The following is a 27,440-nucleotide window of genomic DNA, read 5'->3' on the forward strand; positions in this document are numbered from 1 at the left end:
CTGTAGTCATTTAGGCAGGTTGCCTTTGTGTTCTTGGGCACAGGGACTATGGTAGTCTGCTTGAAACATGTTGGTATTACAGACTCAATCAGGGACATGTTGAAAATGTCAGTTAAGACACCTGCCAGTTGGTCAGAACATGCCAGGAGCACATGTCCTGGTAATCCGTCTGGCCCCTCAGCATTGTGAATGTTGACCTGTTTAAAGGTCTTACTCACGTCGGCTAAGGAGAGCGTGAACACAGTCGTCCGGGAAACAGCTGATGCTCTAATGCATGCCTCAGTGTTGCTTGCCTCGAAGCGAGCATAGAAGTGATTTAGCTCGTCTTGTAGGCTCGTGTCACTGGGCAGCTTGCAGCTGTGCTTCCCTTTGTAATCTGTAATAGTTTGCAAGCCCTGCCACATAAATTGAGCATCAGAGCCGGTGTAGTATGATTCAATCTTAGCCCTGTGTTGACGCTTTGCCTGTTTGATGGTTTGTCGTAGGGCATAGCAGGATTTCTTGTAAGCTTCTGGGTTTGAGTCCCGCACCTTGAAAGTGGCAGCTCTAACCTTTAGCTCAGTGCAAATGTTGCCTGTAATCCATGGCTTCTGGTTGGGGTATGTACGTACAGTCACTGTGGGGACGACGTCCTCGATGCACTTATTGATAAAGCCAGTGACTGATGTGGTGTACTCCTCAATGCCATCGGAAGAATCCCGGAACATGTTCCAGTCTGTGATAGCAAAACAGTCCTGTAGTTTAGCATCTGCTTCATCTGACCACTTTTGGATAGACCGAGTCACTGGTGCTTCCTGCATTAATTTTTGCTTGTAAGCAGAATCAGGAGGATAGAGTTGTCGTCCGATTTACCAAATGGAGGGCGAGGGAGAGCTTTGTACGCATCTCTGTGTGGAGTACAGGTGATCCAGAATTATTTTGCCTCTGGTTGCACATTTAACATGTTGATGGGAATTTGGTAGAACTGATTTAAGTTTCCCTGCATTAAAGTCTCCGGCCACTAGGAGCACCGCCTCTGGGTGCGTGGTTTCATGTTTGCTTATTTCCTTATACAGCTGGCTGAGTGTGGTCTTATTGCCAGCATCTGTCTGTGGTGGTAAATAAACAGCCACAAAAAGTATAGCTGAAAACTCTCTAGGCACGTAGGGTGGCCTGCAATTTATCATAATATTTTCTACTTCAGGCGAGCAAAATCCAGAGACTTCCTTAGATTTCGTGCACCAGCTGTTGTTTACAAATATGCACAGACCGCCTCCCCCCTCGTCTCACTGGAGTGTGCTATTTTATCTTGCCGGTGCAGCGCATATCCCGCTAGCTGAATATCCATGTCGTCATTCAGCCACGATTCGGTGAAACATAGGATATTACAGTTTTTGATGTCCCGTTGGTAGGATATTCGTGATCGTATCTCGTCTAATTTATTGTCCAATGATTGCACTTTGGCGAGTAGTATTGACGGTAACGGCAGTTTCCCAGTCGCCTTCCCCGGGTCCTGACCAGGCACCTGGCTCTTTGTCCTCTGTACCTGCATCGCTTCCTCTTGCAAATAATGGGGATGTCGGTCCTGTGGGGTGTTTGGAGAATGTCTTGTGTGTTGTCTTTGTTGTAGAAAAAATATTTGTCTAATCCAAGGTCAGTGATCGCTGTCCTGATATCCAGAAGCTCTTTTTTGGTTGGGCGCCCGTAAAACTGCTGCCATTTCTTTCGCCGCCATTTCTTTATGTAAGTTGAGGTCTGATGTATTTTTCCTTTTCCTATTCTTTTCTGCGAGTCTGTCTGGGTTTCCTACTGAAGGAGCAGATCCTGGTTGTCTGATCCTGTATATTTTGAGCAGTGGAGGTTCCTCAGAGGAGGAAGTGGAGGACCATCCTCCTCAGTGAATTTCATAAACAATTTAAATTGTAAAACATTGAAAAATGTATATTTGTTAGATAAAACAGTACTGAATATATCCCCATTGATGAGAATATGTATTTGATTCACGTCACCAAATAATTAAAACACACTGTTTTGCAATGAAGGTCTACAGTAGCCTCAACAGCACTCTCTAGGGTACATTGACTTCAATACAAAACCTATGAGGCTCTTAGTTCTCAGTCCCTTCCAAAGAATTACACAGTAATTATAACATCTTTCGCAGGACACATCGTCCACCCAATCAAGGCATCAGAGAATTAATCTAGTACTGAAAGCATCAGCTACAACTAGCTAGCACTGCAGTGCATAAAATGTGGTGAGAGAAAGATAATAGTTGAACAGTTTTCAACAAATACATTTCTTCAAAAATGAAGGAGAAGCAAGAGAGAGAGAGATTTCCTCATTTTTTCACTTTCACTTTCACTTGCTTAATGTGTTAATGTACTCTTACATTAACTCTTACCTCCCTCACTAGCTTTAAGCACCAGCTGTCAGAGCAGCTCACAGATCACTGCACCTGTTCATAGCTCATTTGTAAATAGCCCATCCAATCTACCTCATCCCCATACTGTATTTATTTATCTTGCTCCTTTGCACCCCAGTATCTCAACTTGCACATTCATGTTCTGCACATCCTAACATTCCAGTGTTTAATTGCTATATTGTAATTACTTTGCCACCATGGCCTATTTATTGCCTTACCTCTCTTATCCTACCTCATTTGCACATGCTGTATATTGATTTTTCTACTGCATTATTGACTGTATGTTTGTTTTACTCCATGTCTAACTCTGTGTTGTTGTATCAGTCGAACTGCTTTGCTTTATCTTGGCCAGGTCACAGTTACAAATGAGAACTTGTTCTCAACTAGCCTACCTGGTGAAATAAAAAATACAAAAATTAAAATGTATTTGTCTCCATGTGTTCTGATGTATTTGTCTCCCTGTGTATTACATGATATGTCTCCCTGTCTGTTCTGATGTATTTGTCTCCCTGTGTGTTCATGTATTTGTCTCCCTGTGTTCTGATGTATTTGTCTCCCTGTGTATTAAATTATATGTCTCCCTGTCTGTTCTGATGTATTTGTCTCCCTGTGTGTTAATGTACTTGTCTCCCTGTGTGTTCTGATGTACTTGTCTCCCTGTGTTCTGATGTATTTGTCTCCCTGTGTGTTCTGATGCATTTGTCTCCCTGTCTGTTCTGATGTATTTGTCTCCCTGTGTGTTAATGTATTTGTCTCCCTGTGTGTTCTGATGTATTTGTCTCCCTGTGTGTTCTGATGTACTTGTCTCCCTGTGTTCTGATGTACTTGTCTCCCTGTGTTCTGATGCATTTGTCTCCCTGTCTGTTCTGATGTATTTGTCTCCCTGTGTGTTCTGATGTATTTGTCTCCCTGTGTGTTCTGATGCATTTGTCTCCCTGTCTGTTCTGATGTATTTGTCTCCCTGTGTGTTAATGTACTTGTCTCCCTGTGTGTTCTGATGTATTTGTCTCCCTGTGTGTTCTGATGGATTTGTCTCCCTGTGTGTTAATGTACTTGTCTCCCTGTGTGTTAATGTATTTGTCTCCCTGTGTGTTCTAATGTATTTGTCTCCCTGTGTGTTCTGATGTATTTGTCTCCCTGTGTGTTAATGTACTTTTCTTACTGTGTGTCAATGTGTTTGTCTCCCTGTGTGTACTAATGTATTTGTCTCGCTGTGTTCTAAAGTATTTGTCTCCCTGTGTGTTAATAAAATCGAATCAAAATTAATTTGTCACATGCGCCGAATACAACAAGTGCAGACCTTACTGTGAAATGCTTATTTACAGGCCCTTATCTAACAGTGCAGTTCAAGAAGAGTTAAGAAAATATTTACCAAATAAACTAAAGTAAAAAATAAATAGCAAAAAAAAGTAACACATTAACGAGTCTATATACGGGGGTATCGGTACCGAGTCAGTGTGCGGGGGTACAGGTTAGAGGTAATTTGTACATGTAGAAGGGGTGAACTGACAATGCATAAATAATAAACAGGGAGTAGCAGCAGTGTGCAAAACAAATGGAGGGGGGTCAATGTAAATAGTCCGGTGGCCATTTGATTAATTGTTCAGCAGTCTTATGGCTTGGGGGTAGAAGCCGTTAAGGAGCCTTTTGGTCCATAGATTTGGTGCTCCGGTACCACTTGCCGTGCGGTAGCAGAGAAAACAGTCTGACTTGAGTGACTGGAGTCTCTGACAAATGTATGGGCTTTCCTCTGACAATAATAGTCATAGTTTGCGAGCCCTGCCACAGCCAACGAGTGTCGGAGCTGGTGTAGTACGATTCAATCTTAGTCCTGTATTGTCACTCTGTCGGTTTGATGTTTCGTCGGAGGGCATAGCAGGATTTCTTACAAGCGTCCGGGTTGAAAACGGCAGCTTTACCCTTTAGCCCAGTGTTGATGTTGCCTGTAATCCATGGCTTCTGGTTGGGGTATTTACAGTGGATATTTCCGTAAAAGTTGCGTCATACTGCAGCAAACCTTGGGGACTGGCACAGAATTCTAAGGCACGTTATTTAATTGTCAGCCATTGTTGCCGTCAATGCTACCTAGTGCTAGCATTAACTCTGAGAAGCATTTGACAGTCATAAATATTGTTTGTACTAGAGAATTTAAAATCTTTTTTGTAAGAACATAGTATATGGGATTGATTTTAAGAAATTATGAATATTATTGTGTTTCTATTCCAAAAAATTCTAAAAATGAAACCCTCTGGCGCTGTACAACGTGACCTGTCAGGAGTAGGCTACAGTACTAACAGCATAACATTTACCCTAATTGTAGTGTAACCAATACCCAAATGGAGATTCAGTGAAAATGAAAATCTAATTGACTTAAGCAGTCCCCTTGCTTTTTTTATGAGCAGCGTGAAACGGTGCTGAAATAGTTGACCACACCCAGGTAGGCTATTGTTTCAAATCCTTTTACTTCTAACTTCAATATGCTTTAAATGTTTAATGCCACAATTCTTAAAACTCTGCTACATTATTAATATTTAATCATTTCTGCCCTCTGAATTCATATAAATTATATAAATATGCCCATGAATGCATTTGAACACATTTTTAATATTGTGATAGAGAAGAGCTAAATTCCTCTCAAGAGAATTAACATTACAGTTACACCAACTGGTAGGCTAATCACACAATTGGACAAAATGTTAAGAGAACTGGTGAAGAATATTACCCCTCTACATACACAATTCTTACCAGAATCTTTGTCCACTGATCTCCATGGATGGTTGTAGGCATGGTTGTATGTTCTGCAAAAACACATACACGTTTTTAGTACACAATTATCAATTTTATTACACAATATGCCTACATATTGATAGGGTATTTTTTAAGAAAATGCCCTGAAACCAAAATACCTTTAGCTTTGGTGATCCTCTCAGCTCCGGCTCATTTTCAAGTCCTCTGGTGGTTACAGTCCTAACCCTGGAACAGGTAGCACCATAGACACAAGCTGGTGGTTACGGTCCTAACCCTGGAACAGGTAGCACCATAGATAGAAGCTGGTGGTTACAGTCCTAACCCTGGAAACAGGTAGCACCATAGATAGAAACTGGTGGTTACGGTCCTAACCCTGGAACAGGTAGCACCATAGATAGAAACTGGTGGTTACGGTCCTAACCCTGGAACAGGTAGCACCATAGATAGAAGCTGGTGGTTACAGTCCTAACCCTGGAATGGGTAGCACCATAGAAAGAAGCAGGAACATAATGTTTTGGAACACAATTATTTTGGTCTTACTAAGATTTACTGTCAGGGCCCAGGTCTGGCAGAATCTGTGCAGAATATTCAATTCAAGTGCCTTTATTGGCATGGGAAACATCTGTTGACGTTGCCAAAGAAAGTTAAATAGATAATAAAACAAAGTGAAATAACAATACAAATGAACAGTAAACATTACACTCACAAACGTTCCAAAATAATAAAGAAATGTAAAATGTCATATTATGTTGATATACAGTACTGTAATGATTTGCAAATAATTAACGTTAAAAAGGGGGGAAAAATCTACATAAATATGGGTTGTATTTTCAATGGTTTTTGTTCTTCGCTGGTTGCCCTTTTCTTGTGGCAACAGGTCACAAATCTTGCTGCTGTGATGGCACACTGGTATTTCACTCAATAGATATGGGAGTTTATCAAAATTGGGTTTGTTTTCAAATTCTTTGTGGGTCTGTGTAATCTGAGGGAAATACGTGTCGCTAATATGGTCATACATTTGGCAGGAGGTTAGGAAGTGCAACTCAGTTTCCACCTCATCTCTTGAAAGCCAGGTCTGCCTACGGCGGCCTTTCTCAATAGCAAGGCTATGCTCACTGAGTCTGTACATAGTCAAAGCTTTCCTTAAGTTTGGGTCAGTCACAGTGGTCAGGTATTCTGCCACTGTGTACTTTCTGCTCAGTGCCAAATAATATTCTAGTTTTCTTTTTTTTGTTGATCTTTCCAATGTGTCATGATTTGGTTTGGTCTAATTGTTTTGCCCCCGGGGCTCTTTGGGGTCTGTTTGTGTTTGTGAACAGAGCCCCATGACCAGCTTGCTCCGGGGACTCTTCTCCAGGTTAATCTCTCTGTACGTAATGGCTTTTTAGGTGGTTGCAAAACATCTCTTTTCTGGATTTTGATCATTAGCGGGTATCGGCCTAATTCTTCTCTGCATGCACTATTTGGTGTTTTATGTTGTGCACAGAGGATATTTTTGAAGAATTCTGCATGTAGTGTATCAATTTGGTGTTTGTCCCATTTTGTGAATTCTCGGTTGGTGAGCGGACCCCAGACCTCACAACCATAAAGGGCATTGGGTTCAGATCCTAATTGGTATATGTCTTTCTCTCGCTCTCTCTCTCTTTCAATTCAATTTAAGGGGTATTATTGACCTGGGAAACATATGTTTTCATCTCTCTCTATTTCTCTCTCCTTGTTCCCCTGTCTGTCTGTCTCACTGTCTCCCTCTCTCTCTCTCTCTCTCTCTCTCTCTCACTGTCCATCTCACTGTCTCTCTCTCTCTCTCTCTCTCTCTCTCTCAATCAGTTTTTCTGCGTGACTCACCCCTCTTTAGTGTTATTGTGTTCTATACTGATTGTTGGTAGGGTAGCTGTGTGTGTGTTTTCTGCTTGAGATGTTTGGATTGGCAGGGATGTGCGTGTGTGGAATGTTTGGGTTGGCATTGGTATGTGTGTGCAGACTAATCAGTTAGTTGGCTGATGGACTGGCACTTCCTTCAATTGTTACTTTGATGGAGATGGGTGGGGGACTAGTGGGGGGCACTGTGCCCGTAGAAGACACAACACACACTTGGCTTCAGTGGGCTTCCTCTGCTATATAACAGACCTCCCAGTGAGTGTATGTGTGAGAGAGAGAGAGAGTGGGGCATGACCACATTAGAACACTGTGGATTACATCAATAGTTCTCACTGTCTGGACATAACCTGTTGCTGTGAGAGGAGCTCAGGAAAGACTGTGAGCAGACACTGGACTTTAATTAGACATGGAGGTACAAGTCTCTGTCTGTCTGTCTGTCTGTCTGTCTGTCTGTCTGTCTGCCTGCCTGCCTGCCTGCCTGCCTGCCTGCCTGCCTGCCTGTCTGCCCTGGGAGGGTGACAGCAGGTAGCTCAGAGATTAAAGAGGAGGGTCTCCTACCGGAGAGTCACCGGTTCAGAATCCATCTCCTGTTGTTCTGCCCTTTTAAAACAGACACTGACCATGATGATGTGTCTGTCTGTCTGTCTGTCTGTCTGTCTGTCTGTCTGTCTGTCTGTCTGTCTGTCTGTCTGTCTGTCTGTCTGTCTGTCTGTCTGTCTGTCTGTCTGTCTGTCTGTCTGTGTTTCAGGTGGTCTGTAGATGGAGGGGGTGGACAGAGCTGTGGGTTCTGCTACATCTGACTGGTGTGTTGAGAAGACAGCAGTATTACGTTTTATTTTTTATATCTATCTACATAACAGCAATAGTGTGTGTGTGTTTGTATTTGTGTGTATGTGTGTGTGTGTGTGTATGTGTGTGTGTGTTTATGTCTGTGTGTGTTTTTGTGTGTGTGTGTTTGTGTGTGTGTTTATGTGTGTGTTTGTGTGTGTTTGTGTGTGTGTTTGTGTTTGTGTGTGTGTGTGCGTTTGTGTGTGTGTGCGTTTGTGTGTGTGTGTGTTTGTGTTTATGTGTGTTTATGTGTGTGTGTGTATGTGTGTTTATGTGTGTTTGTTTGTTTGTGTGTGTGTGTGTGTGTAGGGTGTGTGGCTGGTCTGTCTGGTCGGTGCAGTCTGTTTGGCCGTCATCATGTCCACACATTTGATGGAGTTGTCTATGAGTTCCCTGGAGACTGTAGCTACCTGCTGGCTGGAGACTGTCAGCACAGAGCCTTCACACTGCTGGGTAGGACACACACATATACACACACACACACGTCCACAGAAGAACGAGCTCCTCTACATAAAGAATGTAGGACCCAGCACAGACCCTTGGGAACACCTTCGTCTGAGTTGTTGGTTGGCTGTATCATGCATAACTCTTTCGCTCTGGGTGTGTGTTCTGTGGTGTTGGTGTTGGTGTGTTTGTTCTGTGTGTGTGTGTGTGTGTGTGTGTGTGTGTGTGTGTGTGTGTGTGTGTGTGTGTGTGTGTGTGTGTGTGTGTGTGTGTGTGTGTGTGTGTGTGTGTGTGTGTGTGTGTGTGTGTGTGTGTGTGTGTGTGTCTAGGTGACTTTGTCCGGGGGCAGAGGAGTGGGGTGACTCTGTTTCTTGGCGAGGTGTTTGAGCTGCACCTCTCTGTGGACGGTCGCCTGTCTCAGAGAGAGAAGAGGTAGGCTTTGTGTGTGTGTGTCATCAACCGGAGCTAAGGTTTGTTTCCCGCACTAGACTGTAAGGTCTAAGGCAAGTGTGTGTGTGTTTTAAATGTGTGTTGTGTTGTGTAGGTTGTCCCTGCCCTATGCGTCTCATGGTGTGTTTGCTGGGTCTGAGCTGGGCTTTTATAAGCTATGGAGTGAAGAGTTTGGCTTCACCGTAACCATCGACAACCAAGCTAACGTTGCCGTGATGATGACCAAACACCATGGTAACCGCACCTGTGGGCTGTGCGGCAACTTTAACACTGTACCTGACGATGACTACACTGCACAGGAGGGTGAGTGTGTGTGTGTCTGTGTGTGTGCAGGGTCTGTGTCGGTGTGTATAGGAGGGTGTGTGTATGTGTGTGTGTGTGCAGGGTCTGTGTAGGTGTGTATAGGAGGGTGTGCGTGTGTGCAGGGTCTGTGTAGGTGTGTATAGGAGGGTGTGTGTGTGTGTGTGCAGGGTCTGTGTAGGTGTGTATAGGAGGGTGTGTGTGTGTGCAGGGTCTGTGTAGGTGTGTATAGGAGGGTGTGTGTGTGTGCGTGTGCAGGATCTGTGCAGGTGTGTTTAGGAGGGTGTGTGTGTGTGCAGGGTCTGTGTAGGTGTGTATAGGAGGGTGTGTGTGTGTGCAGGGTCTGTGTAGGTGTGTATAGGAGGGTGTGTGTGTGTGCGTGTGGAGGGTCTGTGTAGGTGTGTATAGGAGGGTGTGTGTGTGTGTTTGAGGTTTGGATTCCTGGAAGGACAGAGGGTCTGAGTCACCAAAAGAACAGAGGGTCTGAGTCACCAAAAGAACAGGAAATAATATGAGGGCGGAGGTCTGAGAGGTGATGAGAGGGGATAAAGAACGTGTTTGTGGGTGTGTCTGTGTTTGTGAAGGCACCAACTACATTCCAAATTAACTGTAGCCTGCTGTATGAGGAGAGAGACACCAACAGGGAGCTCTTTGTAATAACATGTTTGTTTGTATCCAGGTTTCCTGACAGACGACAGTTATGACTTTGCCAACTCCTGGGCCCTGAAAGGGGCGGGTCAACCTTGCCGGCGCGTCACTCCTCCCAGTCAATCCTGTAACATCACCGCAGATACACCTTCAGTAAGACCAATAGTACTCTTATCCCAAATCTGCCACCTAGACCAGGATTCACCAACCTTACCATAACCCTAACCCTTACCCTAACCCTTACCCCAGACAGCCTCTGATTGACATGTACTTTAGTCCGGTAGTAAGATTAATTGCAAGAAAAACCTTAGGAAATGTAGATGTGTGTGTCAGCTGTGTGTGCCAGCTGTGTGAGCCAGCTGTGTGTGCCAGCTGTGTGTGCCAGCTGTGTGAGCCAGCTGTGTGTGCCAGCTGTGTGTGCCAGCTGTGTGAGCCAGCTGTGTGTGCCAGCTGTGTGAGCCAGCTGTGTGTGCCAGCTGTGTGAGCCAGCTGTGTGTGCCAGCTGTCTGTGCCAGCTGTGTGTGCCAGCTGTGTGTGCCCGCTGTGTGTGTGTTTTAGATGCTATCCAGGTGCAGTGTGCTGCGTACATCTCCTGTCTTCCTGCGTTGTGCCAGTCTGGTCTCTCCAGAAGCCTTCCTGTCTCTCTGTGAGGAAGAGGCATGTCACTGTGGCCAGGGGGAGGGGCTAGGTGTGGGGCCAGACTGCCACTGCCAAGTCCTATTGGAGTTCGCCAGGACCTGCCATGCCCATGGCCAGGTGCTGCACGGCTGGTTGGAGGAGAGCCAATGCAGTGAGTCTCTGAGAGAAAGGAGGGGAGGGGTTGGGAGTGTCTGTGTTTGCAGTGCAGAGGACTTACGTTTTGTAAACCTACTGCTGTAAGTCTGAACACTAATAGGAAGTTAACTGTAGCTGGCTTCAGCCCTTTAGGAGGATTCTGTATCTGGCAAAAACAACATTACAGTTGTTTTTCTGCCCTTCTTGAGACACTGTAGCAACAACATAGGCAGTAACACTTCCTCAAAATATAATCAGGTCCAGTATTTGGACAGGCACACAATTTGCATCATTCTGTTTCTATGCATCCCCACAATGGATTTCATTGTTCTGTCTCTGTACACCACCATACTAGATTTGAAAGGAAACAATCAAAATGTGTTTTAAATGTACTTTCATCTTTAATTTAAGGGTTTTGTCAAAACTATTCCTGCAGGAATTACATTGTTTTATACATAGCCGCCCAATTTTAGGGGCTCAAAAGTAATTGGACAAACTAACATAATAATAAAATTTATTGTGAGTTTTAATGATTTGCCGTCAATGACTGCCTGAAGTGGCGGCAGTGTAGCCTAGTGGTTAGAGTGTTGTACTATTAACTGAAAGGTTGCTAGGTTGAATCACGAGCTGACAAGATAAATATAAGCCGTCATTGAAAATAAGAATTTGTTCTTAACTGACTTGCCTAGTTGAATAAAGGTAAAAAAAATATACAAAAATAAAGAAATCTTTATTTTTTAAGTCTGCAACCCATAAACATCACCAGCTGCTGGGTTTCTTCCCTCGTGATGCTCTGCCAGGCCTTTACCGCAGCTGTCTTCAGTTCCTGTTGTTTTAGGGGCGTTTTGCCTTCAGTTTTGCCTTCAGCAAGTGAAATGCATGCTCAATTGGATTCAGGTCAGGTGATTGACTTGGCCATCGCAGAACATTCTACTTCTTTGCCTTCAAAAAGTAGTGGGTTGCTTTCACAGTATGCTTCGGGTCATTGTCCATCTGCACTGTGAATTGCCATCCAATGAGTTTTTAAGCATTTGGCTGAATCTGAGCAGATAATAATATAGCCCTAAACACTTCAAAATCCTTCCTGATGCTTTTGTCAGCCGTCATATCATCAATAAATACAAGGGAACCAGTTTTTTTTTGACATTTTTGCAGAGAAGTTCTTAGCTGTGCGATTATCACTCTAGCTAAGATGTTTGGTGCACTACTTCTCAAGGTAAATAATGTGGAACTGGAGAAAATAACAAAAGTGTGTGTGTGTGTGTGTGTGTGTGTGTGTGTGTGTGTGTGTGTGTGTGTGTGTGTGTGTGTGTGTGTGTGTGTGTGTATAGCCCCCAAGTGTCCAATAGGGATGCATTACAGTGAGTGTTCTAGGTCTTGCTCCACCACCTGTCAGAGTCTCAACATCCAGGAGGTCTGTAAGGACGAATGTGTGGATGGCTGCAGCTGCCCAGGTAAGTACAGGACACTACACGGTATGCAATGTATGTGTGTACTCTCTCTAACTGTGTGTGTGTGTGTGTGTGTGTGTGTGTGTGTGTGTCTGTGTCTGTGTCTGTGTGTGTGGTTTAGATGTAAACCCTCTCTCTCTCTGTGTCAGTGGGTGAGGTGTTAACCCTCTCTCTCTCTCTGTGTGTCAGTGGGTGGGGTGTTAACTCTCTCTCTCTCTGTCAGTGGGTGAGGTGTTAACTCTCTCTCTCTCTCTTTCAGTGGGTAAGGTGCTGGATGGTGGTCTCTGTGTGGAGGTGTCTCACTGTTCCTGTATTCACATGGGTCAACACTTCCCTCCTGGCTCCAGCATCTCACAAGACTGCAACACCTGGTACACAAACACACACACAGTTGTGATGCTGTCAGGACAGTGGGGTCTTTCTCTAAGTGATGGTATCATTAATGGTGTTTCTCTCCTCTCGTCTGTCTCCAGCATCTGTCGACACGGCTCCTGGGAGTGTACCAACCAAGGCTGTCCTGGTGAGATACAAACACACATACACGCTCACACACACACACACACACTCACACAAACATATACACTCACACAAACACTCCCTCACTCACACAAACAGATCCTCACTCACACAAACACACCCTCACTCACAGACTCTCCCTCAGTGCTGTGTTATGTGTCCTTTTGCAGGGGAGTGCTTAGTGACAGGCCAGTCTCACTTCAAGACGTTTGACAACAAGTTCTTTACCTTCTCTGGCCACTGTCAGTACCTGCTGGCTAGAGACTGCACTGACAACCACTTCTCTGTCATCATAGAAACTGTTCAGGTAACACATCCCATATAAACATCCTGCAATACTGTACCCGTCAAACGTTTGCACACACCTACTCATTCCAGGAATTTCCGTTCTAGACATCGAAACTATGAAATAACACATATGGAATCATGTAGTAACCAAAAAACTGTTAACTTCTCTAGGATAGGGGGCAGCATTTGGAATTTTGGATGAAAAGCATGCCCAAATTCAACTGCCTGCTACTCATCCACAGAAGATAAGATATGCATATTATTAGTAGATTTGGATAGAAAACACTCTGAAGTTTCTAAAACTGTTTGAATCATGTCTGTGAGTATAACAGAACTTATGTAGCAGGCGAAACCCAGAGGACAAACCATTCTGATTGTTTGTTTGTTTGAGGTCACCCTCTTTTCAATGAGGTTTCATTGGGAATCCAGATTTCTAAGGGACTTGCTTGCAGTTCATACCGCTTCCACTGGATGTCACCAGACTTTAGAAATTGGTAGAGGTTATTCCTTTGTGTAATGAAGTACGGCCATCTTGAACGAGGGTCAATTCATGTGTACTTTTTGATAAAGGCGCATGACCAGAAAGCATGCTTCAGTTTGTTTTTCTTCCTGTATTGAACACAGATCATCCCGTCTTCAATTTTAGCGATTATTTACTTTAAAAAATACCTAACGTTGTATTACAAAAGTAGTTTGAAATGTTTTGGCAAGGTTTACAGGTAACTTTTGGGATATTTTGTAGTCACGTTGCGCAAGTTGGAACCGGTATTTTTCTGGATCAAATGCGCCAAATAAATTGACATTTTGGATAGATATAGACGGAATTAATCGAATAAAAGGACCATTTGTGATGTTTATGGGACATATTAGAGTGGCAACAGAAGAAGCTTGTCAAAGGTAAGGCATGATTTATATTTATTTTTCTGTGTTTTGTGTCGCGCCTGCAGGGTTGAAATATGTTTTCTCTATTTTATTTATGGAGGTGCTATCCTCAGATAATAGCATTGTTTGCTTTTGCTGAAAAGCCTTTTTAAAATCTGACACGTTGCCTGGATTCACAACAGGTGCAGCTTTAATTTGATATGTGTGATTTCATGATAGTTTGCCTTTTATAGGAATTGATTTGAATTTGGCGCTCTGTATTTTCTCTGGCCTTTAGCCAAGTGGGATGCTACCGTCCCACATATTCCAGAGAGGTTAAACAAATCAGAATTTATTTTAGATTTTAGATCCTTCAAAGTAGCCACCCCTTGCCTTGATGATAAGTTTGCACACTCTTTGCATTCTCTCAACCAGCTTCACCTGGAATGCATTTGCAACAGTCCTGAAAGAGTTCCCACATATGCTGAGCACTTGTTGGCTGCTTTTCCTTCACTCGGTCCAACTCATCCCAAACCATCTCAACTGGGTTGAGGTCAGGTGATTGTGGAGGCCAGGTCATCTGATGCAGCAATCCGTCACTCTCCTCCTTATTCAAATAGCCCTTACACAGCCTGAAGGTGTATTGGGCATTGTCCTGTAGAAAAACAAATGATAGTCCCACTAAGTGCAAAAAAGATGGGATGGGGTATCGCTGCAGAATGCTGTGGTAGCTATGCTGTTTAACTGTGCCTTGAATTCTAAATAAATCCCTGACAGTGTCACCAGCAAAGCACCCCCACACCATCACACCTCCTCCTCCATGCTTCACGGTGGAAACCACACATGCAGAGATCATCTGGACAGATTTACACCTGTCTAATGTCCATTGCTTATGTTTGTTGGCCCAAACAAGTCTCTTCATCTTATTGTTGTCCTTCAGTAGTAGTTTTTTTTTGCAGTATTTTGAACATGACGCCTTATTCTTCTGAACAGTTGATGTTGAGATGTGTCTGTTACTTGAACTCTGTGAAGCATTTATTTGGGCTGCAATTTCCTAGGCTGGTAACTCTAATGAACTGATCCTCTGCAGCAGAGGTATCTCTGGGACTTCCTTTCCTGTGTCGGTCCTCATGAGAGCCAGTTTCATCATAGGGCTTGATGGTTTTTGCAACTATATTTGAATAAACTTTAAAAGTTCTTGATATTCTCTGGATTGTCTGACCTTCATGTCATAAAGCAATGATGGTCTGTCATTTCTCTTTGCTTATTTGGGATGTTCTTGCCATAATATGGACTTGGTCTTTTACTAAATAGGGTTATCTTCTATATACCACCCCTACCTGTACCCCTACCTCACAACACAACTGAATGGCTTAAACATCTTAAAAAGGAAATCAATTCCACTGATTAACTTTTAAGAAGGCACACCTATTAATTGATATGCATTCCAGGTGACTAACTCATAAAACTGGTTGAGAGAATGCCAAGAGTGTGAAAAGATGTCATCAAAGCAAAGGGTGGCTACTTTAATGAAACTCCAATATAAAATATGTTTTGATTTGTTTAACACTTTTTTGGTTACTACATGATTCCATGTATGCTATTTCATAGTTTTGATGTTTTCACTATTATTATACAGTGTAGAAAATAGTAAAAAATTATGAAAAACCCTGGAATCACTTGGTGTGTCCAAACTTTTGACTGGTACCGTATGTCCTCCATTATGGATCATATTCTCTATTATAACTCAACTATGTCCTCCATTACATTTCGTGTTGTATCAGTCCGTCATTGTGTCGCTCTTTTTTTCAGTCTGCTGTATCACTCTGCTGGCCATAGTTGCTCTGTGTTTTTCCATGTCCCAGTCCAACATTGAGTTTCAGTGTGTTTCTGTCCTCCATTGTGGCTCTGTATATTTCAGTGTGCAGATGAGCAGGATGCGGTCTGCACGCGCTCAGTAACCCTCAGTCTACCACCACTGGATGGGATGACAGTGAAGCTGAAGCATGGAGGAGTGGTCTCTGTCAACAACATGGACATAAAGACACCTCTCAATCATGGTACACACACACACACACACACACACACACACACACACACACACACACACACACACACACACACACACACACACACACACACACACACACACACACACACACACACACACAGAAGCGCCGCTCCTAGTGGCCAGGGACTTTAATGCAGGCAAACTTAAATCCGTTTTACCTCATTTCTACCAGCATGTCACATGTGCAATAAGGGGGAAAAAAACTCTAGATCACCTTTACTCCACACACAGAGATGCATACAAAGGTCTCCCCTGCCCTCCATTTGGCAAATCTGACCATAGTTATATACTCCCTGATTCCTGCAAAAACTAAAGCAGCAAGTACCAGTGACTCGTTCAATATGGAAGTGGTCAGATGACGCGGATGCTACACTACAGGATTGTTTTTCTAGCACAGACTGGAAAATGTTCCGCAATTCATCAAATGGAATTGAGGAGTACACCACCTCAGTCACCGGCTTCATCAATAAGTGCATCGATGACGTCGTCCCCACATACAGTGACCGTACGTACATACCCCAACCAGAAGCCAGAGATTACAGGCAACAGCCACACTGAGCTAAAGGCTAGAGCTGCCGCTTTCAAGGAGCAGGACTCTAATCCGGATGCTTATAATAAATCCCACTATGGCCTCCAACAAACCATCAAACAGGCAAAGCGTCAATACAGGACTAAGATCGAATCCTACTACACCAAAAGGAAACCCAGCCGCGAGCTTCCCAGTGACACGAGCCTACCAGACGAGCTAAATACCATTTATACTCGCTTCGAAGCAAGCAACACTGAAGCATGTATGAGAGCCCTATCTACACCACCGGACGACTGTGTGATCACACTCTCAGTAGAAGATATGATCAAGACATTTAAACAGGTCAACATTCACAAAGCCAGGGGGCCAGACGGATTGCCAGAACGTGTACTCAAAGAATGCACAAACCAACTGGCAAGTTACTGAACTGACATTTTCAACCTCTCCCTGACCTAGTCTGTAATACACAAATGTTTCAAGTAGACCACCATACTCCCTGTGCCCAAGGAAGCGAAGGTAACCTGCCTAAATGTTGACCGTCCCATAGCACTCGTGTCGGTAGCCATGAAGTACTTTGAAAGGCTGGTCATGGTTCACATCAACACCATCATCCCGGAAACCGTAGACCCACTCCAATTCGCATTCCACCCCAACAGATCCACAATCTCAATCCCACTCCACACTTCTCTTTCCCACCTGGACAAAAGGAACACCTATGTGAGAATGCTATTCATTGACTACAGCTCAGCGTTCGACACCATAGAGCCCATATATCTCATCAATAAGACTAAACACCTGCAACTGGATCCTGGGCTTCCTGACGGGCCGCCCCCAGGTGGTAATGGTAGGCAATAACACATCGGCCACGCCGATCCTCAACACTGGGGCCCCTCAGGGCTGCGTGCTTAGTCCCCTCCTGTACTCTCTGTTCACCCACGAAAGCATAGCCAAGCACGACTCAAACACTATCATTGTTTGCTGATGACACAACAGTGGTAGGCCTGATCACCAACAACAATGAGACAGCCTATTGGGAGGAGGTCAGAGACCTGGCAGTGTGGTGCAGGACAACAACCTCTCCCTCAATGTGAGCAAGACAAAGGAGCTGATCGTGGTCTACAGGAATAGGCGGGCTGAACAGGCCCCCATTTACCCTAACACTACAGCCCCCACATCAACTGAGCTGTAGTGGAGCAGGTCAAGAGTTTCAAGTCCGAACACCAAGGCGGTCGTGAAGCGGACACGACAACACCTTTTACCCCTCAGGAGACTCAGGATCCTCAAAAAGTTCTGCAGCTGCACAATCGAGAGCATCCTGACCAGTTGCATCACCACCTGGAATGACAACTGCTCGGCATCTGACTGTAAGGCTCTACAGAGGGTAGTGCGTACGGCCCAGTACATCACTAGGTCCAAGCTTCTTGACATCCAGGACCTATATACTAAGCGGTGTCAGAGGAAGGCCAAAATAATTGCCAAAGCCTCCAGCCACCCAAGTCATCCAATGTTCTCTCTGCTACTGCAGGGCAAGCGGTAACGGAGCGCCAAGTCTACCCTGAAGCCTGCTGCTACTCGCTGTTTATTATCTATGCATTGTCACTTTACCCCTACCGACATGTACAAATGACCTCAAATAACCTGTACCACAGCACATTGACTCGGAACCGTTACCCCCTTCATATAGTGTCGTTAATTGTATGTTACTTTATATTTCTTTTAAATACTCACACACTCTCACAAAAGCAAATGGTAGAGAGTTAATGTGTAATATATGTGTGTGAAGGTAATCTGCATGTCCAGAAGACAGTGCAGTCTGGAGCACGTGTTCTGCGTGTCCAGTTAATGTGTAATATATATGTGTGAAGGTAATTTGCGTGTCCAGAACACAGTGCAGTCTGGAGCGCGTGTTCTCTTTGGAGACGACCTTCGTCTGGACTGGGATGGGCGGGGCCGTGTGCTGCTGAAGGTGAGGGGGTGGGGCTTATTATTTCTAGCATGTCTGGTGTGTGTGTAACCTTGGTAACCATGGTACCGCCCTCCAGTTGGGGCCTGTATGGGCTGGGCATACCTGCGGTCTCTGTGGCAACTACAACGGTAACCAAGGTGATGACTTCCTGTCTGCTGCCGGACTAGTGGAGGCGGGGCCACAGGCATTTGGCCAATCATGGAGGATCAACGGAGACTGTGACTCCACCCATCGACAGGATACTGACCCCTGCTCCCTCAACCCCAAGAGAGGTAAACACACACACACGCACACGCACACACACACGCACACACACACACACACACACACACACACACACACACACACACACACACACACACACACACACTGTCTAACAGTTCAGTGTGTCTCATCTCTCTCCCTGTAGTTTAGTTGGTGTTTCTCCTCTCTCTCCCTGTAGTTTAGTTCAGGGTATTTTATCTCTCTCCCTGTAGTTTGGTTCAGTATTTCTCATCTTTCTTCCTGTAGTTTAGTTGGTGTTTCTCCTCTCTCTCCCTGTAGATGGTTCAGTGTCTCCTCTCTCTCGTATTTTATTTTATTTTAGTTTAGTTTAGTTCAGTTTGTTTACCTTCTCTCCCTGTAGTTCAGTTCCGGGTATCTCTTCTCTCTTCCTGTAGTTTAGTTCAGGTTGTTTATCTTCTCTCCCTGTAGTTTACTTCAGTGTTTCTCATCTCTCTCCCTGTAGTTTACTTCAGGGTTTCTCATCTCTACTAGTAGTTTATTTCAAGGTGTCTCATCTCTCTCCCTGTAGTCTTTCAGTTAGTTCAGTATGTATCCTTTCTCTCCCTGTAGTGCGTTTTGCAGAGGAGGCATGTGGGATGATGATGTCAGAGGTGTTTGAAGCGTGTCACTTCCTGGTGAATCCCCTCCCCTTCCTGCGGTTCTGTCGTTACGACGTGTGCGTGTGTTCTGACGGGGAGGAATGTCTGTGTTCCGCTCTGGCCTCCTACGCTGCTGCCTGCTCTTCTAGGGGAGTTCTACTGACCTGGAGGACACCTGAACGCTGTGGTAACACAGACACACACACACACACACACACACATACGTACACAGAAGAACCAGCTCCTCTACATAAAGAATGGAGGACCCACCACAGACCCTTGGGAACACCTATTCTTCATCTGAGTTGTTGGCTGTATCATGCATAATTCTTTCTCTCTCTGTCTGTGTGTGTGTGTGTGCTACAGCCATGCATTGTCCAGTGGGCCAGTTGTACAAGACATGTGGCAGTGTGTGTGAGCGATCATGTCGTTCTCTGTCGGGGGTGGAGCCTGGATGCGGGGGGGAGGAAGGGTGTGAGGAGGGATGCTTCTGCCCCCCCGGCCATTACCTTAGTGAAACGGGGGCGTGCGTGACACCTGACCTCTGCTCCTGCCTGCATGATGGACAGCTGTACCAACCAAACGACGTCTACGCTGACCACAACAGCATCTGGTACAAATTTTATAATTTAGTCTTCTAATAGACATTCTTATCCAGAGAAACTACAAGTTAGTGAATTCATCTACAGATAGCTAGGTGGGACAACCACATTTCACATGCTTAGAAAGTACAGTATCAGTAGAGTCAGAGATAGAAGAAAGACGTGGTCAGTAGAGTCAGAGACAGAAGAAAGACGTGGTCAGTAGAGTCAGAGATAGAAGAAAGACGTTGTCAGTAGAGTCAGAGATAGAAGAAAGACGTTGTCAGTAGAGTCAGAGATAGAAGAAAGACGTTGTCAGTAGAGTCAGAGATAGAAGACGTGGTCAGTAGAGTCAGAGACAGAAGAAAGACGTTGTCAGTAGAGTCAGAGATAGAAGAAAGACGTTGTCAGTAGAGTCAGAGATAGAAGAAAGACGTGGTCAGTAGAGTCAGAGACAGAAGAAAGATGTGGTAAGTAGAGTCAGAGACAGAAGAAAGACGTTGTCAGTAGAGTCAGAGATAGAAGAAAGACGTTGTCAGTAGAGTCAGAGATAGAAGACGTGGTCAGTAGAGTCAGAGACAGAAGAAAGACGTTGTCAGTAGAGTCAGAGATAGAAGAAAGACGTTGTCAGTAGAGTCAGAGATAGAAGAAAGACGTGGTCAGTAGAGTCAGAGACAGAAGAAAGATGTGGTAAGTAGAGTCAGAGATAGAAGAAAGACGTTGTCAGTAGAGTCAGAGATAGAAGACGTGGTCAGTAGAGTCAGAGACAGAAGAAAGACGTTGTCAGTAGAGTCAGAGATAGAAGAAAGACGTTGTCAGTAGAGTCAGAGATAGAAGAAAGACGTGGTCAGTAGAGTCAGAGACAGAAGAAAGATGTGGTAAGTAGAGTCAGAGATAGAAGAAAGACGTTGTCAGTAGAGTCAGAGATAGAAGAAAGACATTGTCAGTAGAGTCAGAGATAGAAGAAAGACGTTGTCAGTAGAGTCAGCGATAGAAGACGTGGTCAGTATAGTCAGAGGTAGAAGACGTGGTCAGTAGAGTCAGAGATAGAAGAAAGACGTGGTCAGTAGAGTCAGAGATAGAAGAAAGACGTTGTCAGTAGAGTCAGAGATACAAGAAAGACATGGTCAGTAGAGTCAGAGATTGAAGACGTTGTCAGTAGAGTCAGAGATAGAAGAAAGACGTTGTCAGTAGAGTCAGAGATAGAAGAAAGACGTTGTCAGTAGAGTCAGAGATAGAAGACGTTGTCAGTAGAGTCAGAGATAGAAGACGTGGTCAGTAGAGTCAGAGATAGAAGGAAGACGTTGTCAGTAGAGTCAGACATAGAAGACATTGTCAGTAGAGTCAGAGATAGAAGAAAGACATGATCAGTAGAGTCAGAGATTGAAGAAAGACGTTGTCAGTAGAGTCAGAGATAGAAGACGTGGTCAGTAGAGTCAGAGATAGATGACGTGGTCAGTAGAGTCAGAGATAGAAGACGTGGTAATTAGAGTCAGAGATAGAGGAAAGATGTTGTCAGTAGAGTCAAAGATAGAAGATGTGGTCAGTAGAGTCAGAGATAGAGGAAAGACGTGGTCAGTAGAGTCAGAGATAGAAGACGTTGTCAGTAGAGTCAGAGATATAAGACGTGGTCAGTAGAGTCAGAGATAGAAGAAAAAGGGAAAGAGGTGTGGTGTTAGTACACTGTGAATACAGGGTTAGTTCACCAAATACATTGTTCTAAAAATAATACTGGGGGGGGGGGGGGGGGGGTTGGGGTGAGAAGAGGTTGTGAGTATGGGGGTGCTGTGGGATTATTTAAGATCCTCTTTGAAGAGGTAGGGTTTCAGATGTTTTCGAGAGATGGGCATGGACTCTGTTGTCCTAGCTTCAGGTGGAAGATGGGCAGGGACTCTGCTGTACTAGCTTAAGGGGGAAGCTGGTTCCACCATTGGAGTGCCGGGACATAAAAGAGCTGGGGCTGGGTTGAGCGCAACCTACCCTCCTGGGTGGGACCAGTAGACTCAATAGGCTGAGTGAATGAGGAGTGTATTTAGAGAGGAGGGAGGGGGGAGAAGAAAGTTGTTTTTAGAGAGGAGGGATGGGGGGGGGGGGGGTGGAACATAGTTTTCTAGGGTTAGAGATGTTGAGTGATAGAAAGTGGCTTTAGCAACAGACAGAGGAAGAGAAGATGTAGAAAAGGGAGTGGAAGGATGACACCGTCCCGAGAACCTTTCTCAGCCTTAGTGCCTGTGCACAACCTTGCTTTTGGCTTTTTGAAACACCCCTAATTAACCATATATGGTCAAAATCATTGCTTTAAAGCCATTGGGGAATATACATCCCTGTACAATGAAATAGCTATAACGGTGCAGTCAGAGATTGAAACAGATGTGTTATTGACTGAAACAGAGGTGCTAGTGTCTGAAACAGAGATGCTAATGACTGAAACAGAGGTGCTAGTGACTGAAACAGAGGTGCTAGTGACTGAAACAGAGGTGCTAGAGACTGAAACAGAAGTGCTAGTGTGTGAAACAGAGGTGTTAGTGTCTGAAACAGAGGTTCTAGTGACTGAAACAGAGGTGTTAGAGACTGAAACAGAAGTGCTAGTGACTGAAACAGAGGTGTTAGTGTCTGAAACAGAGGTGCTAGTGACTGAAACAGAGGTGCTAGAGACTGAAACAGAAGTGCTAGTGTCTGAAACAGAGGTGTTCGTGTCTGAAACAGAGGTGCTAGTGTCTGAAATAGAGGTGCTAGTGTCTGAAACAGAGGTGCTAGTGTCTGAAACAGAGGTGCTATTGACTGAAACAGAGGTGCTAGTGATTGAACCAGAGGTGCTAGTGACTGAAACAGAGGTACTAGGGACTGAAACAGAGGTTCTAGTGTCTGAAACATATGTGCTATTGTCTGAAATAGAGGTGCTAGTGACTGAACCAGAGGTGCTAGTGACTGAACCAGAGGTGCTAGTGTCTGAAACAGAGGTGCTAGTGTCTGAAACAGAGGTGCTAGTGTCTGAAACAGAGGTGTTAGTGTCTGAAACAGAGGTGTTAGTGACTGAACCAGAGGTGTTAGTGTCTGAAACAGAGGTGCTAGTGTCTGAAACAGAGGTGTTAGTGTCTGAAACAGAGGTGTTAGTGTCTGAAACAGAGGTGCTAGAGACTGAAACAGAGGTGTTAGTGTCTGAAACAGAGGTGCTAGTGACTGAACCAGAGGTGTTAGTGTCTGAAACAGAATTGCTAGTGTCTGAAACAGAGGTGTTAGTGTCTGAAACAGAGGTGTTAGTGTCTGAAACAGAGGTGCTAGTGTCTGAAACAGAGGTGCTAGTGTCTGAAACAGAGGTGCTAGTGTCTGAAACAGAGGTGTTAGTGTCTGAAACAGAGGTGTTAGTGACTGAACCAGAGGTGTTAGTGTCTGAAACAGAGGTGCTAGTGTCTGAAACAGAGGTGTTAGTGTCTGAAACAGAGGTGTTAGTGTCTGAAACAGAGGTGCTAGAGACTGAAACAGAGGTGTTAGTGTCTGAAACAGAGGTGCTAGTGACTGAACCAGAGGTGTTAGTGTCTGAAACAGAATTGCTAGTGTCTGAAACAGAGGTGTTAGTGTCTGAAACAGAGGTGTTAGTGTCTGAAACAGAGGTGCTAGTGTCTGAAACAGAGGTGCTAGTGTCTGAAACAGAGGTGCTAGTGACTGAACCAGAGGTGCTAGAGTCTGAAACAGAATTGCTAGTGTCTGAAACAGAGGTGTTAGTGTCTGAAACAGAGGTGCTAGTGTCTGAAACAGAGGTGTTAGTGACTGAAACAGAGGTGTTAGTGTCTGAAACAGAGGTGCTAGAGACTGAAACAGAGGTGTTAGTGTCTGAAACAGAGGTGCTAGAGACTGAAACAGAGGTGTTAGTGTCTGAAACAGAGGTGCTAGTGACTGAACCAGAGGTGTTCGTGTCTGAAACAGAGGTGCTAGTGACTGAAACAGAGGTGTTAGTGTCTGAAACAGAGGTGCTAGAGACTGAAACAGAGGTGTTAGTGTCTGAAACAGAGGTGCTAGTGACTGAACCAGAGGTGTTCGTGTCTGAAACAGAGGTGCTAGTGACTGAAACAGAGGTGCTAGTGACTGAAACAGAGGTGCTAGTGATATGTTATATAACCAAACATTTTTATATGGCTCTCTCAGTTGTTGTTTGACCTGTAAAAATACAACCAAACATTTTTATTTGGCTCTCTCAGTTGTTGTTTGACCTGTAAAAATACAACCAAACATTTTTATTTGGCTCTCTCAGTTCTGGTTTGACCTGTGAAAATAAAGACATAGCTACAAAGTGAGGACCATTATGCCATTTCAAGTTGTTTTAGCAATGGCAAATATTCTTCAAATGTTTAGGTCACACCCACCAACAAGCCATCCATCCTCAACAGCTCCCTCCTGTAGGTGAACAGGCAAACATTGCTGTTCTGCAGAATGAACGAGTCGTGTGTTCCACCTTGCCACCACATTGAGTAGCATATTTTCTGTATCACATACCACCTGCACATTAAGACTGGAAGCTTTTTCTTTTCAAATAGTTCACACATTTTCAACATTCATGTATATTCTTCCCATTCATGCTTGAAGAGCAGGTATTCCACAACTTGGCACTGTGCTTTCACATGGTCATGACTGGGCATACATGTATGCACAACCTGAAGCAAACATTCATGTTGATCAATCTCACGCTCTGCTTGGCCCATTTATGATTAATACATAGAGTTGTGCTTACACACAAAACACACGGTTGATAAATGAGGGACCAGGAGTCCTCTTGCTATACAGTCGTGGCCAAAAGTTTTGAGCATGACACAAATATTAATTTTCACAAAGTTTGCTGCTTCAGTGTCTTTAGATATTTTTGTCAGATGTTACTATGGAATACTGAAGTATAATTACAAGCATGTCATAAGTGTCAAAGGCTTTTATGGACAATTACATAAAGTTGATACAAAGAGTCAATAATTGCAGTGTTGACCCATCTTTTTCAAGACCTCTGCAATCCGCCCTGGCATGCTGTCAATTAACTTCTGGGCCACATCCTGACTGATGGCAGCCCATTCTTGCATAATCAATGCTTGGAGTTTGTCAGAATTTCTGTTTTTGCTTGTCCACCCGCCTCTTGAAGATTGACCACAAGTTCTCAATGGGATTAAGGTCTGGGGATTTTCCTGCACATGGACCCAAATATCGATGTTTTGTTTCCCAAGCCACTTAGTTATCTCTTTTGCCTTATGGCAAGGTGCTCCATCATGCTGGAAAAGGCATTGTTCGTCACCAAACTGTTTCTGGATGGTTGGGAGAAGTTTCTCTCAGAGGATGTGTTGGTACCATTCTTTATTCATGGCTGTGTTCTTCGGCAAAATTGTGAGTGAGCCCACTCCCTTGGCTGAGAAGCAACCCCACACATGAATGGTCTCAGGATGCTTTACTCTTGGCATGACACAGGACTGATGGTAGCGCTCACCTTGTCTTCTCCGGACAAGCTTTTTTCCGGATGCCCCAAACAATCGGAAAGGGGATTCATCAGAGAAAATAACTTTACCCCAGTCCTCAGCAGTCCAATCCCTGTACCTTTTGCAGAATATCAGTCTGTCCCTGATGTTTTTCCTGGAGAGAAGTGGATTATTTTCTGCCCTTGTTGACACCAGGCCATCCTCCAAAAGTCTTTGCCTCAATGTGCGTGCAGATGCACTCACATCTATCTGCCTGCTGCCATTCCTGAGCAAGCTCTGTACTGCTGGTGCACCAATCCCGCAGCTGAATCAACTTTAGGAGACGGTCCTGGCGCTTGCTGGACTTTCTTGGGCGCCCTGAAGCCTTCTTCACAACAATTAAACCGCTCTCCTTGAAGTTCTTGATGATCCGATAAATGGTTGATTTGGGTGCAATCATACTGGCAGCAATGTCCTCGCCTGTGAAGCCCTTTTTGTGCAAAGCAATGATGAAGGCACGTATTTCCTTACAGGTAACCATGGATGACGGAGGAAGAACAATGATTCCAAGCCCCACCCTCCTTTTGAAGCTTCCAGTCTGTTATTCAAATTCAATCAGCATGACAGAGTGATCTCCTGCCTTGTCCTCGTCAACACTCACACCTGTGTTAACGAGAGAATCACTGACATGATGTCAGTTGGTCCTTTTGTGGCAGGGCTGAAATGCATTGGAAATGTTTTTGGGGGATTCAGTTCATTTGCATGGCAAAGAGGGACTTTGCATTTAATGAATTGCAATTCATCTGATCACTCTTCATAACATTCTGCAGTATATGCAAATTGCCATTGAAATTGAGGCAGCAGACTTTGTGAAAATGTATATTTGTGTCATTCTCAAAACTTTTGGCCACGACTGTAGAATGAAGTACACACACAAAAATACAGTACTAGACCACAACAGATAAATACATATAGACAGTACTAGACCACAACAGGTAAAGACAGTACTAGACCACAACAGATAAAGACAGTACTAGACCACAACAGATAAAGACAGTACTAGACCACATCAGATAAAGACAGTACTAGACCACAACAGGTAAAGACAGTACTAGACCACATCAGATAAAGACAGTACTAGACCACATCAGATAAAGACAGTAATAGACAACAACAGGTAAAGACAGTACTAGACCACAACAGATGAAGACAGAAAGACAGTACTAGACCACATCAGATAAAGACAGTACTAGACCACAACAGATAAAGACAGACAGACTGTACTAGACCACATCAGATAAAGACAGTACTGGACCACAACAGATAAAGACAAAAAGACAGTACTAGACCACAACAGATAAAGACAGAAAGACAGTACTAGACCACAACAGATAATGACAGTACTAGACCACAACAGATAATGACAGTACTAGACCACAACAGATAAAGACAGTGCTAGGCGACAACAGATAAAGACAGTAATAGACCACAACAGATAAAGACAGAAAGACAGTACTACACCACAACAGATAAAGACAGACAGACAGTACAAGACCACAACAGATTAAGACAGTACTAGACCACAAAAAATAAAGACAGTACTAGACCACAACAGATAAAGACAGTACTAGACCACAACAGATAAAGACAGTACTAGACCACAACAATAAAGACAGTACTAGACCACAACAGATAAAGACAGTACTAGACCACAGCAGATAAAGACAGAAAGACAGTACTAGACCACAACAGATGAAGGCAGACAGACAGTACAAGACCACAACAGGTATAGACAGTACTAGACCACAACAGATAAAGACAGTACTAGGCGCCAACAAAAAAATGAAGTAATAGACCACAATAGATAAAGACAGAAAGACTGTACTAGACCACAAAAGATAAAGACAGACAGTACAAGACCACAACAGGTATAGACAGTACTAGACCAAAATAGATAAAGACAGTACTAGACCACAACAGATAAATACAGTACTAGACCACAACAGATAAAGACAGAAAGACAGTACTAGACCACAACAGATAAAGACAGTACTAGACCACAACAGATAAAGACAGAAAGACAGTACTAGACCACAACAGATAAAGACAGACAGACTGTACTAGACCACATCAGATAAAGACAATACTGGACCACAACAGATAAAGACAGAAAGACAGTACTAGACCACAACAGATAAAGACAGTACTAGACCACAACAGATAAAGACAGTACTAGACCACAACAGATAAACACAGTACTAGACCACAACAGATAAAGACAGTACTAGACCACAACAGATAAAGACAGAAAGACAGTACTAGACCACAACAGATAAAGACAGTACTAGACCACAACAGATAAAGACAGTACTAGACCACAACAGATAAACACAGTACTAGACCACAACAGATAA

At 44.1% G+C, this 27,440-nt stretch overlaps 1 protein-coding gene across 2 annotated transcripts in view; it reads left to right on the forward strand.

Moving 5' to 3' along the window:
- Window positions 1-7,279: 7,279 nt before the first annotated feature.
- Window positions 7,280-27,440, forward strand: part of vwf (von Willebrand factor) — a 180,131-nt gene continuing 159,970 nt past the window's right edge. The window contains exons 1-16 of one of the 2 annotated variants that reach the window (XM_036973630.1): window positions 7,280-7,439; window positions 7,776-7,830; window positions 8,165-8,308; window positions 8,629-8,731; window positions 8,844-9,052; window positions 9,729-9,850; window positions 10,256-10,487; window positions 11,803-11,925; window positions 12,182-12,293; window positions 12,396-12,442; window positions 12,609-12,745; window positions 15,509-15,647; window positions 18,053-18,153; window positions 18,230-18,425; window positions 18,988-19,203; window positions 19,383-19,629. In XM_036973630.1, the coding sequence (XP_036829525.1) occupies window positions 7,434-7,439; window positions 7,776-7,830; window positions 8,165-8,308; window positions 8,629-8,731; window positions 8,844-9,052; window positions 9,729-9,850; window positions 10,256-10,487; window positions 11,803-11,925; window positions 12,182-12,293; window positions 12,396-12,442; window positions 12,609-12,745; window positions 15,509-15,647; window positions 18,053-18,153; window positions 18,230-18,425; window positions 18,988-19,203; window positions 19,383-19,629 (2,189 nt within the window). In that variant the 5' untranslated portion in view covers window positions 7,280-7,433. The remainder of the gene's footprint in view (window positions 7,440-7,775; window positions 7,831-8,164; window positions 8,309-8,628; window positions 8,732-8,843; window positions 9,053-9,728; window positions 9,851-10,255; window positions 10,488-11,802; window positions 11,926-12,181; window positions 12,294-12,395; window positions 12,443-12,608; window positions 12,746-15,508; window positions 15,648-18,052; window positions 18,154-18,229; window positions 18,426-18,987; window positions 19,204-19,382; window positions 19,630-27,440) is intronic. The other variant, XM_036973629.1, reaches the window with a different exon arrangement.

Source organism: Oncorhynchus mykiss, unplaced genomic scaffold, assembly GCF_013265735.2.
Source record: "Oncorhynchus mykiss isolate Arlee unplaced genomic scaffold, USDA_OmykA_1.1 un_scaffold_277, whole genome shotgun sequence".
In the NCBI taxonomy this organism is placed as follows: domain Eukaryota; kingdom Metazoa; phylum Chordata; class Actinopteri; order Salmoniformes; family Salmonidae; genus Oncorhynchus; species Oncorhynchus mykiss.